This window comes from Dermacentor andersoni, chromosome 5 (genome assembly GCF_023375885.2).
Source record: "Dermacentor andersoni chromosome 5, qqDerAnde1_hic_scaffold, whole genome shotgun sequence".
NCBI lineage: Eukaryota > Metazoa > Arthropoda > Arachnida > Ixodida > Ixodidae > Dermacentor > Dermacentor andersoni.
The window spans coordinates 130,494,642-130,514,913 of NC_092818.1; the positions used below are offsets into that span (position 1 = coordinate 130,494,642).

The following is a 20,272-nucleotide window of genomic DNA, read 5'->3' on the forward strand; positions in this document are numbered from 1 at the left end:
TCATGCGTTGCCGGGACCTTCGGATGCTTCCAGTGCCCCAGGCCGCCAGGCCAACGCTACCCTTGGGGCTTGCGACCCATTGGCAATAACGGGCGTCAGCACCGAGACCCCAACAACTCGTACCAGCGGTACGATTACAACAATACTAAGCCAAGTAGCAGCTTGGCAGGGTACACAAGGAAGTGACACTGAGGTGACGACGATAGAACTTGTAACTGAATCTCGAAAAATATGAACAGTCATCAGGTAACTGCGCACGCGCTGGTCATGAAGGGGCGCATAATTCATGTACAGGGAGTTGGGTAGATACTTACAGGAAATATAAGGTCACCCAGTCGATGAATAAGAGTGGTAGGTAATCAGATAGATGATCATTTCTAATGGCGTCCTCTTCGAAACGGGCTGGCGACAAATAGGCAGTATAGCCTGCGTGACCTAATAAGTTTTGCTATACTGGAGTATAGCATTTTGCCTATATCTACTTTATCTCGTAAATTTACCTATATATGCCTGCAATGACCTCGGCCCCATCTCTTCGCTGCTTTCTTTTTTGACGTCTCTTGTTTATCTCCACCGCTGACCAGTTAACGTTTCCACCAGATATGGACGAGAGCGCTTCCGGAAGGCGGACATTCGCTAGGGTTTTGGCTGGGGGAATATCTGCGTATTCCACTACAATGTGCTCAGTCATCGCTGCCTTTCTTTTCTCCTTTTTTTTTTACAGGGAAGCTGTGAGCCTCTAGTTGGTCGGAATTTTTCGTGTCCGTCAACAAAAAAACAATTGAACCCAAAAAAAGTACATATCTCCTTTGGAATCAGGATACAACACAAAGCTCAGTATCCATTTAAATAAAGAAAATCACAAAACAACCGTCAAAAGCGCAGGATGGATGATAAGGCACCTGTGAACAATGCGAGGCACGTTCCTTCTTCCCGTGTGTATTTCCCGGTAAAGATTACGGTTGCATAAGCTGCTCCGGTGGGAAAGGGGCAACAGTAGCATACGAATCAGTGAGCGACGTCATGTAACTTCATATATAAAAGGGAGACATGCCCAGCAACTCATTGAGTTCATTGCAATACCGTTATGGGTAGACTAGGCAAAGTTAAGATTCCCGAAGAGCAGCGTGAATGCGATGAGCGTCGAAGAGTGCAAAATCCTAATGCTCAACAACGGCGTCGTGCTAAGACTAGGCAGAACAATAAAACATTTCATATCCCCATCGACGGCATTTGAGGGACTTTCTAGCAGCTTCGCTGACCATCCACTTTCACAACGTCGGGATGGCGAGTCAGTTTTTTTTTTTTTTTTTTTTTACAACAAACACACGCCAGTTTCGATTACGAACACTAGCTAGTTTGTGTTTTTGTCCTTAGACCGAACACTCGGGCCTCAAAAAGCAAGGCCTTTGTGTTTTCGTAAACATTTTCTGCCCTGGTTTTTTTACTTGCCGTCGTTGTAAAACTCGGTCGGCTTTCTTTCTATCCTTTGCATTCAATTTACCGCATTCGTTTCTGTAACTTTCTTTTTCATAAATGACAAGGCTGCTACTTCGTCTCTGACCATGTCAAAACGCCACCATGCGGAATATGTCCGTGGTCGGAACACTGGGTCGGTATAATGTAAAAGTTCATTTCACTCGATTCTTTTCCTTTTGTATAACAAACAGTCTACAACCGGCGAATCCCGCTAATAACGGGAGCGGAGCAGGGCTCAGACGATTGACAAAAATTCGGAAAGGAATAAGGTTGTTTGAAATAGAATCGTTGCATCATCCAGCCCTGGCTGGCCTGGCTTCGTATAGGAGGACGATTAAACGTCGGCTGCCTACGGTCTCGGCGTCCTTCTTGGGGCGGGACACGGCTGAGTCTGGGACACGGAGCAAGTGGTCTGGGAGCCCACGGCTCCACGAGGTGTCAGACGAGCGCTCACCTGCTGGCGCGCCTCCAGCGCCACCGAGTCGAGGAACGCCGGCGTGGCAGGGTAGAGGGCGCTGGCGAAGGCGAAGTCCTGCCAGATCATGAGCCCCTTGCGGTCGGCCATGTCGTAGAACATGTCGGACTCGTACAGGCCGCCGCCCCAGACGCGCAGGAGGTTCATGTGCGCCGCGGCGGCGGAGTCCAGCAGCGCCTCGAGCCGCTCGCTGGTCACGCGGTCCGGGAACGCGTCGGCCGGCAGCCACGCGCTGCCCTTGGCGAACAGCGGCAGCCCGTTGACGCGAAGGAAGAACGTGGCGCCTGCGGGCGCGGGCGCACATGCTATAGGTACTTGAGCCTTCTTTGCGTAACCTTTCAGCGGGCAGGTAACGTAAAATTGGTGCGTATATTTATATATATATATATATATATATATGTGCATTCTTTCGCCCAAATAAACATGAAGTAATCGTGAAAACGTTCGAAAGAGAAGTGCGGGAAACGATAACATTGTTTTCATTCCAAGGACCAAAATACACAGACGTAACTCGGTATAACGGAAGCAGACTAACAAGCTGTCGGGTGTTTCTTCATTGAACATTAGCTGGGCATGCTTTATATTAGTGTGATTTCTACGGCTTCGACGAAACTGAAAATGCACGAGGCAAATGCCACTGCATACGAGAGTAATATCCCGGGCATACGACCGCCCCCCCCCCACCCCCCAAATTGCACCAAGTACTTTTATATTTATTCTGACTCGCCCCACCCAGTTAATTAGATTGGTACTTCACTAGTGGCTGAGCGAGTGCCAACACTCCTTCGAAGATAGGGTGCGTATTCCTCCTCTCAATATTTTTTCTCTTTTTTCTTTGGGGGGGGGGGGGGGAGCAGCGTAAGAAGAAATGTGAAACAAAAGCAAGTATTATAATTGAAAATTTTTGCACTTATTCCCAAACAAGAATACATCAGAGTCTATTATCATAAACTGCACACTCAGCGATTCCTGCCACCTGTCGTTTAACCAGGCTTGCGGAGCACCGAAATAGCCACTGTACCAGAAACGCCTGCAGGCGCCGCTCCGTCTCATTGCCGAGTGAATCTCACTGCAGTTCCAGAACGGTGTGCACTTGCGCTCGTTGCTTGGGGTGGACTAGTACTTGGGCCAGTTGGTGAATAAAACATTGCTTAGCGCGTCGTCCCGTCTTTTTCGTCATGCCTCGTTATTTTTTTTTTTTTTCGTTTTTGTCGCTCTTTGCCCACTCGCCACAGCAACTGACTCCGGCTTACCGGTAACGAACATCATAGTCATCGTTATAGCACCTAATGAAATGACGCCACACAGAGATATGCGTCGGAAATGGCTCGTCATGGTTCACCCGTCGCGGATCGCCAACCACTCACCCGTGCTATTCACGAGCGGCTCCTGTATCAAGTCCACTGTACGAAAACCGATGCTCCTGGTGATGAGGGCTGTGTCACTGCCCAGAGACAGGGAGATGGACAGGGTGTACAACCGGTGTTCTCCGTATCCGTTGGGCCACCAGGGCTCGATGGCCAGGCTCTACAAGCATTCAGTGTTCAAGGAGCACGTGAAGGCAGACATTCATTCATTCATTCATTCATTCATTCATTCATTCATTGTGCATACTTTCAAGGCCCATACCCACTGGAGAAATTATGGGAAATGCAGAAAAATACGCAGAAAAACAAAATATAAGGCTAATATTTGGCGTGGTAAATGTTGGTCTTGAAGTTTGGTTCACACGTAACCTCCTTCATGATGAGTCGATGCAGGTGGCGCCAGTCGTTAGTGGTTCCGTATAAGCTTGAGTTGCAGCTAAACACTTCGTGCTTATTCTTCCTGGCGCCCAGATGCAAACTCTAACAAAATGTTGTGTCGTACAAAAGAGGGTACGTTTCCTTTAACAAAAAATGGCGATCGCAGAAATGACGCAAATATGAACTTTCCATCGCAAGCAACAAACAAAACATGCTAAAAGCTTTCGTTCCCTCAAGTTTGTGTCACAATACGGAGGCATTTGTCATATTTCGTACGTTTCTTTCACTTGAATCGCCGCGCGGTGCATGCGAATCGGCTTCAACGTTCTCTCTCCCTCTTGTGCAGCGCGGTTGAGGTGTCCTCATCTGAGAGACAGTTACTGCGCTGCACTTTACCCCATGTTTTTCCTCCCAAATCAAGAATCTCTATCTCACTTAACCTCCTCTCTCAGCTCCATGAGACACCGTGGCGCATCGGCGGGCGCACGAGAGACTTGCCTCGGGTATCCGTAGCCGGAACCGGTAGTGCGCGCCCAGCTGGTTGTTCGCGGACACCGATATGTTCTTCTTCACGGTCAGGCGTTCGTCGAGCACCAAACTGAGCAGCAGCCGCGTCTTTCCGCTGAACGCGACTTCGAGGAACAGGCCCACGTCCAGCGACCACCTGCCCGGCCTTTCGCCTTTGTTTTGCGAGCCTGCGAATGCACGGCGTCAGCGCGGTAAAGGAAGCCGTTCATTCCGTGCCGCTTAGCCACCATTCTGTCTAACGGGTGCCCATCAACGAGAACGTTGCTGCTTTGTGGGAACCCTGCAGCAAAATACATTCCTTCGCTTCCCTCAAACTTTTAGGTAGGTCTCTGCCTCGCTTCATTTCGGGCCTCTTACATAGAAGATGGAAGGAAAATAAAAAAAAACACGTGTCCGACGGCGCATTCGAACCAGAGACGCCCTGCGCAATGGCCCGATGAGCTACCCATTAGGCCAAAGATGCATGGACACTTCCCTCGTGCCAACCAGCGCTCTCAGACGTCACACAGCAACCCAATTTGCTTGGAAAATCGAGAGCACGCGCGCGAGCAAGTTTCCATTACGCCACCGGCGCAGGGATTGACTGCGCGAATGATTGCCAACGGTATTTCGCTTGCGTAACGTCGCATGCATTAACAAGTCGCTCACAAAAAGATCCTACCCCAATCTTCAACTTGTGGCAGCCAGCACATTGAGACCCAATGGGACATTCTGCCACTTTCTGGATCCGCTCATGTCGTAATGGAACGGGTTGTAACGTTTCTTTACAGGAGCATACAATAAGTTAGTCGCCATGCCACCGTCGGTCAATGCCGCCAATACAATCGTACCTGCCTTAGTCTTCACACAACATAATCAGATCACACGTACAGTTGCTTGTCTTACACGGAAACGTTGCGCCATTGGGTAATACTTTGGTAATACCCCAAACAATGCGAGATAGCTAATTTCTTGCAAGATGCATGCTTCTCATAACGTTGATCCCCCAGCGCGATGTCAGCACACTTTCCTTTAGTTCAAGTAAAAGCGCTTATCTCCTCTTTTCTCCGCACCATTCCTTTGGCGATGAAAGCTTGCGCTACGGCCATGAACGGCGACGACGCAAAGACAGGCGGGTGAGTGTTTTCATCAATAAATATGAGTTTTAGCGCAGCGTAGACGTCAAACACAGCACTGAAAAGCATTGGTTACTACATCCTTGTTACTCTGTAGTCAACAATACAGCATTATAAACGTTTTCAAGTTGTACGATTAAGCCTTCTCACCGAGGAATAAACTAAAAATAATGTTGTTTCGTGATGAATATGTCACTTTCGCGCCTAATATCTAGCGCGGCAATCGCTTAACCACTTTAGGCATCAAGTGTAGAAAGTGTATTTTTGGGCGGTTTGGCCCGGTTTTGTTGAAAATGCACAATGGGGCTCCCATAACGTCCCGATGCCTATTTGAGTTGGCTGTACAATTCGCTACGTTTACTTATGGCAGTTAACTACATAAATGTCTCATTATTCCGCTTACATCTCAGAAATTTATTAAACCACCACTTCATATATAAAGTACGCATGGCGCTCTCTGTGTTTGAGTTGGACAGCAGGACTGACCATGGGTAAATTATTTTTGATGGTCCAAACAATAATTCTTTATTGCTCTCATAACAGCCGACGATTATTCATTACGTTATATACGGAAAATTAGAATTGTCACTTACACATCAAGAATACACGGAGAAACCGCAACCACCATCGAAAGCTGTTTAAGTAATTCCATATACTGGCCAACATCATCGTGAAGTTTTCTTACAATGCTAAAGTGACTGTTGTTTCCATGCTGTAGTATGCAAGGAATGCCGCAGAAATTGTCTTCGGATAGAATCTTTTCTAAGACAGGTAGGGCATATTGAGGACGCGTCTGGTGACAAACGTTGCACCTCATGAATATTTTGTGTTAACTAAAACGGCATGCAATATGCTGATTTTATTACATAAATAGTTATCAATTGTTAAAACAACATGAGTACTCATATCAAACTAGCCCAAGTACCCTTTGTTGACTAGATACGTGTGTACAGTGGCGCTATAAGACCGGAATGTACTCAAACAAAAAGGACTGTAAAGCAAGAGCATGACTCTAGCAGAGCACAGGCAAATCAGATTATAGTCGGATACAAGTCAAGTCGGCAGTGAAGCCCCGCCCACGCCCTCATAACTGCCAGCCACTGTTCCTCCGCGAGGCTGCGAATAAATCGTACTTCAAGCTTTTCCTGTTACCCAAATAAGACGGTAACCACAAAAATAAAATTATTAGCGCGTAATTTTATACGTTTTCCCTCGCCTATTATAGTGAAATGGCGAAAGCCTAATTCTTTATTGAACTGAAATAAAACGCTTGCTTCGCTGCAGCTAGTTATTGTCAAGCTTCGCTTCAGTTGGCAGTGAAGTTTCATGAGTAAAACGAAGTCAGCAGTGAAATGAACTATATCGCGGAATTTTGAAGAGTGAAATGCTCATACTCGATACACTTTGTTCATGTCTGTTGCACACCTCATCGCTTCCGCCAATGAAAAGACTATTCAAGAACAGCAGACGCTCCGGAGGTATCAAGCATGACGCCATTTTGAAATGGTCGCATGACGACGATTTTCTTTTTTTCTTGTTTTTTTTTTTTTTGCTTCTGCGATTGGTTGGCGGAGTAAGAACCTCGCGCGGTCCGTGTGCCTTGGTTGCCCACTGCTGTTTATTCTTATTTTTTTTAAGTTGTATCCTACTATAACAAAATTTGCTGGTGACCTTGAAAAACTCACCAAGCCGTCGAGTTCTGACCACCATGTCACGTATGACGAGACCGTCGTACATCTCGATGCCGATGTCTTTCCTGAATAAAACGCACAGACACAAAAAGAAAGCGGAGCCGTTCATTAAGGTATACGTTGCACTAAATCCTAGTTTATGATAGCATTGGAGATGTCCTGTCAGCATAGCTTCTATCATACTGTGCGCTATTTACACGCCTGGCGTGTTATTTTAACGTCTCAAACTACGCCATTAACCGGGCACGCCGCGCTGGGCAGATTTAAAATAAATTGCAGTGCAGGTATATATATATATATATATATATATATATATATATATATATATATTTCTTACCTGCCCCAAAAATTCGAGCACACGGGCTTTTGTACTCGACCTAAATGAAGCCGTCGGACGGAGATCGAACATACGACTTCTTACTCAGCAAAACAAGGTCATATTGGTTATCGAAACGCGCCGGGTATGGAAGTTGTTGCGGGTGTTCGAGGTGCACCGTTACCCGCCGTGGTTGCTCAGTGGCTATGGTGTTGGGCTGCTGAGCACGACGTCGCGGGATCGAATCCCGGCCACGGCGGCCCCATTTCGATGGGGGCGAAATGCGAAAACACCCGTGTACTTAGATTTAGGCGCACGTTAACGAACCCCAGATGGTCGAAATTTTCCGGAGTCCTCCACTACGGCGTGCCTCATAATCAGAAAGTGGTTTTGGCACGTAAAACTCCATAATTTAATTTTTTTAGGTGCACCGTATAGCTTCACATTAGTGCAGAACAGGCAGTCATCGTAACAGCGTCGCAGCATGGCTATAGACGACGCTGACCTTTTAGTCCTACATTACAAAGCGGACGCCGATTTCGCTTTAATGTATATCGTATGTGGGACCCTTTCTTGATATCGGTATACCTTAGGCCTGTGTGAAGAAGGAAGAAGTGAATTGTAACGTTAAACTCAATATGATTGATTGATTGATTGATTGATTGATTGATTGATTGATTGATTGATTGATTGATTGATTGATTGATTGATTGATTGATTGATTGATTGATTGATTGATTGATTGATTGATTGATTGATTGATTGATTGATTGATTGTTCTTGGCGCTTGTTTTGCAGCAATGACTGTTCCACGGCAAATTCGGTATAACCAGTCGCAGGTGCCGACAATCAGATGGTACGCTCACCAGATCCCTTGCGTGGGGAACGCCGGTGCCATCTCCCAGCTGAAGGAAGCCTGCGCCTTGCGCACTTGGTTTACGCTGCATTCGCCGCGCTGGCGCAGGGGCGGGCACTCGGGTGGGACTTGATGGCCCTTGCTGAACATGCGCGCATGTTCGCGCGCGTGCGCCACGGCTGAGGTGAACTCCACGCTCACGTTGTTGTAACCCACCTGGGCAGGCAAACCGCACCGCAAGACGCACGGCGTGACTTTTAACCGCTAATGAAATCGCTGTTGCTCCAGCCCACTGAAGCACTGCTTGCTCGAAGAATATCTATCTATCTATCTATCTATCTATCTATCTATCTATCTATCTATCTATCTATCTATCTATCTATCTATCTATCTATCTATCTATCTATCTATCTATCTATCTATCTATCTATCTATCTATCTATCTATCTATCTATCTATCTATCTATCGTTCCTCATTCCACCGCTTTCTCTTTAGAACAAATACGCTTCGGCATCTCCTTTTGTCAGCCTCCCGCTCTAACGGTGGAGTACAGCTTGAGGCGATTTGCAAGTGAGCAGTTAAGGATTGATTCACCTAAACAAAAGTCGACCAGAACATCTCATTTTTCTTGCGATTAAATGAAGACACACAAGCGATGAGAAATGTACTGGTCGGTAATTTCGCTTCTTTCCCCCTCTTTCTCCCTCTCTCAGCTTCCCTTCGCGGCTCCTGCTGCTACTGCGCGTAGTGCTCGTGTAGCTTCACTTTCCTGTGATTGTAGAATTAAGTTATATGCGAGTTGGCGCCTGCCCTCACTTCTACCCTGTCATGGCGTCGCTGTCAACGCGCGTTTCAATTATTTGAGCACCCTCATACCTTGATATGCTGTTTGATGTCGAACACGTAGCGCACAAACATGTTGTCTGTATCACCCACGGGCACATCGTTCACGTAGACAGTGGCCACGGTGTCAATGCCGTGAGCAACGAGCAAAATCCGGCGGTGCTGCGTGTGCTCCTCTTTCACTGAAACGTGGCAACAGTAGACAGAATAACTGGCGGTATCGCGACACCGATAACAGCGACATTGAACTTCTTGGAACAAAAAAAAGGCCATGGGGCTGCCTTTATACTGTTTTGTCGACTGAGGAGGAGACTATTAACTTTCATCAGGGATGTAGTGCGATCTCCAAAGCGGCATTCCCTTTCCGATTACGCCGAATCGTCTAGGACACAGCTAAGCAATCAGTCTGTCGCTGCTATTTCACATGATACCAACACACTATGCATTGTTAAGGATCTTGTATTCATGATGAATACTGTTTTCGCAATAGCTTTGCGCACAGCGTCCGAATGTGATGTCCAGCCACCCCGGGTTTCCTTTCCCGTTTCTACTTCTTCATTCGTTCACGTTTGCTTTGAGGTCCCCCACTGTAACTCATCAAGAATGCTTTCCGATTACGCAAAACCATTTAGGAACGAGTTACGCCGGCCCCGTGGCCCATACAAAGCGCGTGGGAGAAGTATTCATTGTCGTGCATACTGTATACCCATGCGTGCTGCTTTCGGCGCCAGCGTCACAGTGACGGAAAGTATGTATGGAACAATGTTTTTCTTTCTTGCCTAATCTTTTTGTACAACAGGCTTGCGTCATGCTTGCTTGCCGCCGCTAAGGCCGTTGTCCGATTTGATAACCTTTCCACATTTATTCGTGGCAGGCGTATCGGTGATCGTTCTATGCAACGCGGTCTTCGTTTCTCCAGGGATAACACCATCGCACATTCTTTAGAATGTGTGGGACGTCCATTACCGTCAGTTTACAGAACATTAAACGTAAGTGGACAAAATCTTTGCTATGCAAAGCCCTGCAGCTCCGTGACCGAATGGATCATGTAACTAACTTACGCCAAGTACTCACGTTCGAAAGAGGGTGCCACAGAAAAATTTTACTTCCATCTTTTCCTATTTCATTGTGGGGTGACAGATATCAGCCTGTGGTTACTGACCCCAAATAAAAAGGCCCGTTATGTAATAGCCCCTTTCACCACTTGCAATATCAGATGGTTTATGTTGAACAGCTAGGGAGAATAAACTAACCCAAGGAACCGAAACATTTCCACACGCTTGCATACATTACTGTGATGAGGCAGCTATCGTCGATCGGGCGATGAGACGCAGTTGCATCCCGTCAAAACAAATCCGGTTACGTCGAATCTTCGGATATGCCAACCAATGGTGTTTGGTTGGTTTCCCATAGATAACAAGCAAGAGAAACAAAAATCTGCTGAATACGAGCCATCTAATAGGTTAAGCCAAATCACCAAAGGTCCTAGCGTGCTATTGCAGTCTGATAAGAATATTGAGAGCAATGCCGGGGAGCAACAAGGACAAGTGGGGCTCACACGGTGCACCTGATAATACCTCGAATACTTTGGCACATTGTTTCAACCTAAGGACAATGAGGTACTTTTTATCAAATTAGATCAAGTGCCAGTTTTGAGACAGACAACAGGTGTGCAACGCGGCAACAAATAAAAGTTAATGAGTGGCTCGACTGAAAGTACAAGCACCAATGCTTTGAATCATCTAGTGCAATAACGTATTTTTTTACATGTGCGCTTTGAATTAATAATTCGTGGACCTAGAATAGCGAATTTTAATTTTTTAGATTATACTAAAACAAACACACGTTTTTCCCCTTTAAGTTCGTTTAATGAGTGCCTACTGTACTTTCTGACGTTTTTTATTCGGAAGCGGTCTATTGATTATACAGAGATCATGTACGTCTGTCAACTTATCTCGCTTAGCTACTTTTTCTAAATAATTCGCTCAGAATCAGCAATTGCCAAATGTCACTCCTAGGCCGCGTTACATTTTGCTGCGCCACTAAATAAGAAAGAAGAGAGGGGGTTACTATAAGTCGGCCTGTTCTATTATCTTTTCTTTAGCTTGTACAAAAGCGTATGTAATGTAAAGGCACTGCGCTTCGCCGTGTTGCAAAATAGATACATGGCTTAAACTGCTTAAACTGCCAACTGAATGAGAAGACAGGACCTACCAAGCCACAATGCCGCGAATTATAAGTTTCATAGCATAGCCTTCAAGATCAAGCAGCAGGAAGGCAGCGAAGGTGTCAGCAATAACGGCACGTGTTACCTAGAAGCTCATGATCTCGGCCATTGGTCCTGTCTCCTGTACTTTGCTTTCTTTTTCCATTGTGTGCTATCGATGTACACACAGCATTTAGTTATTTCGCGCTGATCGCCACGTGAAATATTGGTGCGGTAAGATAAGTTGTGCATGCTTGCTTTGCTCAGCGACGAAATAAGTGGCTTGTAGAACTGATTTTCTACAAGCAAACACGCGTAATTTCTCAGGTTGATCACTCCTCATCCTGGTACATAACTATATAGAGCTCTGTTTCTTTGCTGCGCCGCATTAGAGTAACAGTAACTCGGTTCTTTGATGCTCGTGAACGCTGCATATCACCATAACCGCAGAAGAGAATCGTAATACGTACACTGGAAGTCCCTCGTGTAGGTCCAGTTGTCGTGGCCGACCCAGGCGAAGCGCTCGTCGTTGTCGCGGTAGTAGGCGTTGTCGATGAGCTTGGCGCGCATCAGGTCTGTATACACGTTGCCAGGAACCACGCCGGAGAAATGGTACGCTGCGAGATGGGGCACGATACACGTCACCATGAGTGAGGTCCGCCACTCCGACAAAGATATGTGACTGGACCGTGATTCCTGAGGACGTTTCTTACGGAACTTTTCACATGGTTGGTGCTACGCCTTCGTCTATCGCAAAGACATGCCCACCCTATGCCACCATATACCTATACCTATCTTATCGATAGTTTAGTAATAACTTCTGAAGTTTTGCGTGCAAGACCCACAAGCTGATTATGAGGCACGCCGTAGAGGGGGACTTCGAATAATTTTGAACACCTGGGAGGGGGGGGGGGGGGGGCTTACTTTAACGCGCATGTAAATTTTTTTTTTCTTTCTTTCTTTATTAGGACATAAAACATACAGTCAAATATTTTCTCAGCCCGCCAAAGCAATGACGCTTTTGAGCGGGACTGGGCAGTGCTCTGGCCCAATCGCACAGTCTTGTGCTCTAAGAACAGAGGAACAATAGGAAGGGAGAAAATAAATGTACAATAGCAAATTAAATTTCTTGTATGCACCACACATAGTAACCTGTAGTCCGCGAAAGCACTGATGCTTTTATGCGGACCACCGTGTATTTGCCTTCAACAAGGCACAACACAAGGACACATTTTCGAACCCTTCTCACTTCCATGCCCTCACCCTGTTCCTTCATCGCTCGTCTAATTTCTTGTATTTGTTACTGCACGAGCCATAGTTTAAGCAAATACATATTGTTACGGGATTACAGCAGCAAAATAAATGTACAGCACATCCCTATATTTCATCATATATAGAAGTCAATGTGTTGGAAAAGTAGCAATCGTCAAACACTATTGGAAAGTAAAAAAAAAGAACAAAATACACATAGAAAGAACACAATACTCTAGTCTGTCTTATACAATTGCTAGCGAAAGTTCATCAGAAAATTCCTGCGACATATTTTACTTCTGCTATTCCCAGTCACTTGTCAGAACCGTGTGACGCACAAAATCTTTTATTTTCCTGAATGATGATACGTTGGGGACTTGTGTTTTATTGAAGTAGAACGGTATATAAAACGATCGGGTTCTTTTGCCGTAGTTCGTGAATGCTTTAGCCCGAACGAATGTTTCAGTCTTGCGCAGATCGCGGGTTTTGACGTTTTTTTATTTTAAATGATTCATCAAAATAATGCTTCGTAAGTATCACGGAGAGAAAAAGTTGTTTAACATCAAATATACTATGCTCTGCCATCAGCTCACTGTGGCCGGTGGAATTGCTGTTTGTTCCGTATGCTATATTATTCGTTATTTTTTGTATTATTCTATTTAACACGTTTAGCCTATATGGCGAAGCAAGTCCGTAGATCGTAATGCCATATCGTAATATGGTTTCCCCTAGAGCTTTATATGTGAGTTTTCTTAACCGAACGTCACATACTGATCTGATTTTGTACATGACTGCACATACTGCTCGGAGTCTTTTAGCTACATATTGTATGTGATGGACAAATGAGAAATATTCATCGAAAATAACACCAAGGTACTTTATTTTCGTGGCATACTGCATACTTTGGCAAGAACATCCAATGCAGTATTCACGATGCAGGTATAGATGTGCAGTTAGCTGCACTCTTTTGTGCGGGCTGTGAAAGCAGATTAACTGCGTTTTTGCTTTGTTCACAAATATGCAGTTGTTCTCAAACCATGCCATTATCTTGTATATATCGTCCTGTATCAAAGTAACGCATTCATTAACATTGTCATGGGGTAATATTAAAGCAGTATCATCCGCAAATTGGTATATCTTTGAGTTTAGCGCTAGATGGGCTAAATCGTTCACATACAAATTAAACAGTAGCGGGCCTAGTACGGATCCTTGTGGGACTCCATGCTTTATGTGTATTAACTCGCTGTCTATATTTTGAATTCGAACGACCTGATAACGATTTTTGAAGTAGTCTTTAAAAACCTCTATGAAAGGCCCGCGGAATCCTATTTGAGCTAATTTATCAAGGAGTATATCGTGATCTAGCGTGTCGAAAGCTTTCTTCAGATCTAAAAAAAGACCAATTACTATCTTATTTTTATCTATTTCACTGTTAATTACGTCTGCAAAGTCCTCTAGTAGTGCGATTGTGCTTTTCTTGCAACGAAACCCATACTGTGAATTAGACAACAGATGAAACTTTTCGCAAAAGGAAACCATGTTCTTGTGCATAAGCTTTTCTAGAACACACGACAATGTCGGCAAGATTGCTATAGGTCTGTAGTTTTCGCACTGTTGTCTTTTGCCGTTTTTGTAAATTGGCCTAATCATAGCTATTTTCATTGCGTTGGGAATCTGACCCGTCCTAAAAACTTCAGAGTAAATATATAGCAGCACACTCTTCAAACAAGCAAAGTTAAAAAATATCTCACGAAATCTAATCCCATCATATCCTGGCATTCTAGTAATGGAAAATGACCTTATTGCACCCCAAATATCTAGAGCAGTTACCTCACTCAAGTATGCAGAGTTGACGTTTGATTTGATTGGTATGTCACCTGTACCCCTAGGGGAATTTTCCTTAAGTTTCTGAACAGTATTAGCAAAGCAGTTATTAAATTCATTTGCTATTTCATCCATTTGTCTTCTGGGGAAATTGTTTCTTATGGTTTCGTCTATGTTGCGTTTCGTTTGTCTGCCTGTTAGGGAGTTTGCTATGTTCCACGATTTTCTCAAATTAGATTTACACTCGTTCAGCTTATTACTATAGTATTTATTCCTTGCTAGCCTTAGTGAAGCTGTTAGCTTATTTCTTGTTTGCCTAAATTCTTCTCTTAACTGCACGTCTGATTGATTAGCCCTACTTCGGCGCCACAGCTTTTCTTTGATGTAACTTAACTCTTTAATTTCATTAGTAATCCATGGTTTCTCGATTTTCCTTTTTTTCGTAGTAATTATCTTTCGGCTTTTATCATAAATTGATTTAAATATGCCAGTTAGCTTCTCGTAAGCTTGTAAGTGATTTAGTGTTAATAAGGAGTCCCAATGATATTCCTTAATTATTCTATCAATCTTCTGGTTATCGAAGATGTGAAATTCCTGTTTAGTTTCCGCACGTGAATTCGTTAAATCTTCACTAAATATTGTGAGAGCAATGAAATAATGGTCAGCAACTTTTTCTTTTACAATACTTGTTACAGGTTGCATGCTAGAAACACGCGTTAGTATGTGGTCAATACATGACGTCGTAAGTTTGTTCCCTAAGAATTCTTCTCGTGTAATTCCTGTGATGTTATTTTCCAAGCCGTAACTTGAAATGAGAGTCAAATAGTCGCTGACATAATTTTTAGTAGTAGAAGAAGTATCTATGTTGAGATCACCTACTAGAATTATGTTATCTTTTTTCTCTAGTGTCATTAAGAGATGCTGCAATTCCCCCCAAAATATGCCTATATTTCTGTCTGGTGGCCTGTAGATAGCGCAGATTATGAATGATGTACGTGCACATTCGACTGATAACAGCAGCATCTCTGCTTCTTTGATAGTTATGGTCAGTCTTTCGCATAGCCAATTGTTTCTAACGTATATTATAACACCTCCTCCTTTTCTCTCTTGACGGCATACCGAGAATTGTTCAAAATCTTTTATTTGATATAAGTGCTCAAGCGTGTTTGGCCTTCACATCCTTCGAAATGCGGCCGCCACCGACGTAAATGAACCCAGAATCTCAAGCTCAGCAGCGCAGCCCCATAGCCACTGAGCTACCATGGGGGTCTTATCGGCAGCTGCTACCGCACTGAGTACATAAACACTTTCTGCAGGCACGCCGCAGTATAGAGTCACGTAATCGCTTTTGAGGCTGCTGGGCGAACACATATTGTGCAGTAGTTTAAAAAAATTCACCGACAATTACGATACTCCCTAATGGGAAATTTGAGCGCAGCTCTACACGTGTTTTCATTTCGCGATATATTGAGGCACAGCATTTGATAGAGACAGGTAGCAGAGTTGGCGATCGTCAAAAATCTGATCTGCGGGTCAAGCGCGTCGCCTTTTATACATGACTCGTCGAAGGTTCCAATGTAATCGCTGGCGTCGCGAGGCTTCCAGAAAGTACTACAGAATACAATGAGATTACGAAACAATCGGAAACCATGACAATCGAAACAAACACGAACGAGGCCAAACCAAGCAAACCCAACAAGCGCGAGCGAGAGCTAACGCGAGCAGACGATAGCACGAAACGAGCGGTCCGGCTGAGACCAGTTCTGAGTACGCATCGGGCGCTTGGACGGGTCCGCGTGACACCAGCTACCAGCACGCACGTCACTGAAGGGACCGCTCTTATTGGTCTCTGCCGTTCGCGGCTTGCGTCTTTCATATCCCACTCAGCGTTCGCTCTTTCACCTTTCGCTTAGCTCTTTCGCTGGGTTGCACCGCCGCCGACGCTTGCCGCAACGAAAGCGAAAGAGCTGCGCTCTAAAAATAGGGAAGAATACGAACAAGGGCGTTCTTATGACACTGAGTTGATGCTGGCTGCATTGTCGAAGCGTCTCCCCACTTCGCATATAACGCTGTCAAACGGGCTAGTTGGCCGCCACATTAAACGTAGGACGTGTCTGCGTCTGCTCTCTGTGTTCGTTATATATCGCCGGTAAGATCAATAAAAAAACTTCGCATTTATTCAGCATCCGTAGTTTACTGTGAAAAAAAACGAATCAACAGTGCAAAAGTTAGAATGCTCAGTAGTTCCCTTCGGAACTGCAAGATGGATTTAGCATTCAATTGAACATCGTAGCACTGCGCGTTCAATCATCACTCGAAGTTACCGACACGATATTTTACCATGTGCATGTGTTTGTGCATCGATGTAGCGCATGTTTGTGCCACTCATGGCTTGTGCTCTTCGTTGCGTTGCAACAGTGAATGAGTTTCGCTCGACCTGAACAGCTGCTCAGAGAGCACAGTAAAGCGAGGGTGTGCGCGTGCAGGGGTGACCCGCGTAGGCGAGAAAAGCCTCCGCTTACTGTCTTCACCGACGTGTACGTACATTTATTTCGATTGTACACCCTCCAGTCCCCGTTGAGCGGCAGCACCACGCCCAGGGCCCTGGCGCACGCGGCCAGGAACGCGGCGAGACCCAGAATCAGCGCTGGACGCCGGGGTCCCATGACCGGACAGCCTTCTTCTTGTTCTTCTTCTTGTTCTTCTTCTTGTTGTTCTTGTTTCCAAACAATGACTCATACCCACCACGGGGAATTGCCCAGGAGGCAAGGCGGTTTTACAATCTTTCGATGAAGATCGAAACCAAAATAAAACCTAACGTATCGAAACGTGGGTGGTAGAAAAGTAAATAAATGCAGAAATGAGGAGAATACTACAAAATAAAATTGAGATAAAATAATTTGCTTCTCTCCAATCAGCAGAAACCAAGGGTAGAACATAGCTCGGCCCAACTCGTCCGTATGCGCTTCAGCAACGCTACTATATTGACGTAGGGTTTGAGATTGTTCATTTGCATCATAACTGGCGTGGAATACCGCGAATTTAGAAAGCGTTAAGTGAAAAAAATATATACATTTGTAACGAAGGAGAACCGCCCGTCAGGCAGGCGCATCGCCAGTCATCACGTGCGGGCCCCAGTTTGGCTGCTTGCAGGGTAAAACCTCTGCAACGAGTTCGACCTCTCCCTTCTTGCGCAACCTGCAGATACATACTTTAACAGTACAATTACATTGTGTGAAAACAGACAAGAAATTTTGCAAAACCCTCGTAAGCGTAGTAACTATTTCAGAGAGAAAGAGAAAGGAGCTCTTTATTAAAGGCACATATTTTTGCCCGGCGTTCTGCAATAGGGATATTCTGCAATAGGGATGGGCATTCAAATTTCACATTTTCTCCAATATTCTACTGTATCGCATCGAGATGCTTTTACAGATGCAGTTTACATAACTGCGACATCTGTCTTTGGTGCAGAGTTACGCGTTTGTAAACTTTGGTCTTTTATATTCTTTCTTTTATCTTGCCGGCTTTCGGCAATGCTGGTAAAAAAATTTCCAGCTACAAAATAAAGGTTCTGTTGGCTACAATTGGTAGAAGTCGACTTCCTCTCCTCGAGTGCAATAAACTTCACTGAAATCGGTACAGCAGTTGTATAAAAAAAGGCATTTCTCAATTTTACATGTATTTGAAGACTGCAATGGGCCTTCTGCTAAAGCTTCCTTTTAACGAGAATTGTTTACAAAAATACAACTTTTCGTACATCTCTGAGTTAAAAAGAACAACATATAGTACGTGAAAACGTCATATACTGCCTGAAAATATTTCTGTATGAGGTTTAGCGTAAAAATTAGAGCTTAAGAAAATTACACACATCAAGGGATGCTTTTTCCGTGTGTTTCTCATAATAACAAAAAAAAAGGATTATTAAAGAACATGGTTGCCTAGTGTACGATGCTATTATAATCATGGAGTGTCTTGAAATTGTTTGGTAAAGTGTATCTTATTACTTTTGTCCAGTATTTGTGTGCGTCTGGCAGGAACCAATAATTATTATTCCGTATACCACAAAGGCTCGGTCGTCGTGTTAGAGCTGCAAGAAAGTTACTCTAAAAATAAATTATTGATTTTTATATTTTTATTACGTCGATTAATTAATCTATTTGCCAGGGACTCCTATAAGTAATGCATTAAACTGAACGAAGCTAGCCTACATTTGCAAACTGACAACCTTTAGAATAATGGATGTAGTAGTCGCTCCCCCCCCGCTTCAAAAAATATATGTATTGCGGGTTTTTACGTGCCGAAACCACAATGTGGTTTGAGGCACGCCGTAGTGGGGGGTTCCTAATTAATTTTGACCACCTTGGGTTCTTTAACGTGCGCCAAACGCACGGTACACGGGCGTTTCAACATTACGATGTGGCTAGCGTGATAAATATAGCCAGCAGCTTGCGAAGGCGTGCAGGAGAACGAGGAGCCCGCTTTCGCTCGGGGAGTCTGTGTGCAAGATAACGACTCGAGCCGGCTTTCACTATAGCAGGTTCATTTACCTTTCAATTTTAGTTTCTTTCGGTTTCTTGATTTCAAATATGGTACAGCCGAAGGGTAACAAATATACAGGAAGAGGTCCCACAGTGGTACACCGCAAGGATACCTTTTGTTATGTCTCTTAAAACACGATTAGAACTGCCGCTGAACAAAGTGGTCAAGCGCGAAGTTATCACTAGGAGTGCGAGAAAGGGAAGTTAAGACTTGAAGAAAGCATCAGGAACAGCTAAACGTCGAAAAGTACTGGGGTACAACAATTTATATCAATTGTGAAACATGCATATTTAGGAATCGTTTGAAACTCCTCAGGCATGTGACATGATTCTACTAGCATTAAAGCCTGTGGACTTGGACAGGGTAACTATGTACTTCAATTACCTCAGCATGGATACTTATCCATCCTTTCAGTAGTTCCTGCGATATTCCGCAATGACCAATAAATTGCGCTATAATTACCAACAGTTTCGTGTTATAACACTAACAGCTAATGTAAATGACTGCAACAATGCAAATCACTGTAACTGCACCTGACGTCGCGCTACTCGCTAATGCCGCTGACTTAAAAAACATCATCCAAAATTATGTATAATTCAATCCCACCTCTCACGTAATGCCCCTTCAACATAGCACTTGAGGTACTCAGTAAATAAATAAATTATGTGACACCATCATTTGTGTGCTATTTTCACGAGCTACGACGAATGAATAGACATGCTTGGAACCTTTACTCTTGTAAGAATGCTTTCTCAGAGTTAGGTAGCCTGATCCTGCTGATTTCTGCAGCGCAATGAATTTCAATTAATTTCATCCATAAACCGAACCAAACTGCCGAAAAGCGCAGCTGTCACGCCCTTAGCAGAAATCCATTAGTGACGTGACTGTTTACGCCTCTCCTTCGGGTGGGCTAGGGCGCGAGCATCCTTATGAAGCCGCAATCTCATTCGCTTGGCAGAGAGAGAGAGATAAAACTTTATTATGGTCCTTGATGGGGTCCAGAGGTGGCGGGGGTTGGGCTACTAACCCTCAGACTTCGCCCGGCATCACTCTGATAGTTTCCTTTGGAGGGAGTACGCCAGATTATGCTGGTAGCATATTGCTAGACTTCGAAGCTTCGAAGTCTGGGTGTGTCCAGGTTGACGTGAACGAGCATGCGGTTCATGACGACACTGAATGGCATGTCGTTGTATTATGAGAAATTAACTTGGCAAGCAAGAAATCGCAACCTATACGATACCGCTGAAAATTGAAATTATACATACACAGCCTGTTTTACTTTGGTAGAATTTGCCATTTGGCTAGTTGATACGTAATGTTACGATCCAAAACAACGCAAGAAGACGGGGCAATAAATAAATACGCACTGCCTTCTATCTCTCTATCTTGTACCATTTCTTTAG

General features: G+C 44.5%; 1 protein-coding gene across 1 annotated transcript; it reads right to left on the reverse strand.

The window, feature by feature from the left end:
- Positions 1-1,329: 1,329 nt before the first annotated feature.
- LOC140218567 (beta-mannosidase-like) lies at positions 1,330-16,996 on the reverse strand. Its single transcript, XM_072288357.1, has 8 exons — positions 16,876-16,996; positions 11,726-11,872; positions 9,083-9,231; positions 8,216-8,421; positions 7,028-7,098; positions 4,198-4,394; positions 3,322-3,481; positions 1,330-2,238 (listed from the first exon to the last, which is right to left on the reverse strand). Exons 1-8 carry the CDS (start codon positions 16,994-16,996, stop codon positions 1,829-1,831), a joined length of 1,461 nt encoding a protein of 486 aa, XP_072144458.1. The 3' UTR covers positions 1,330-1,828.
- Positions 16,997-20,272: the final 3,276 nt, after the last annotated feature.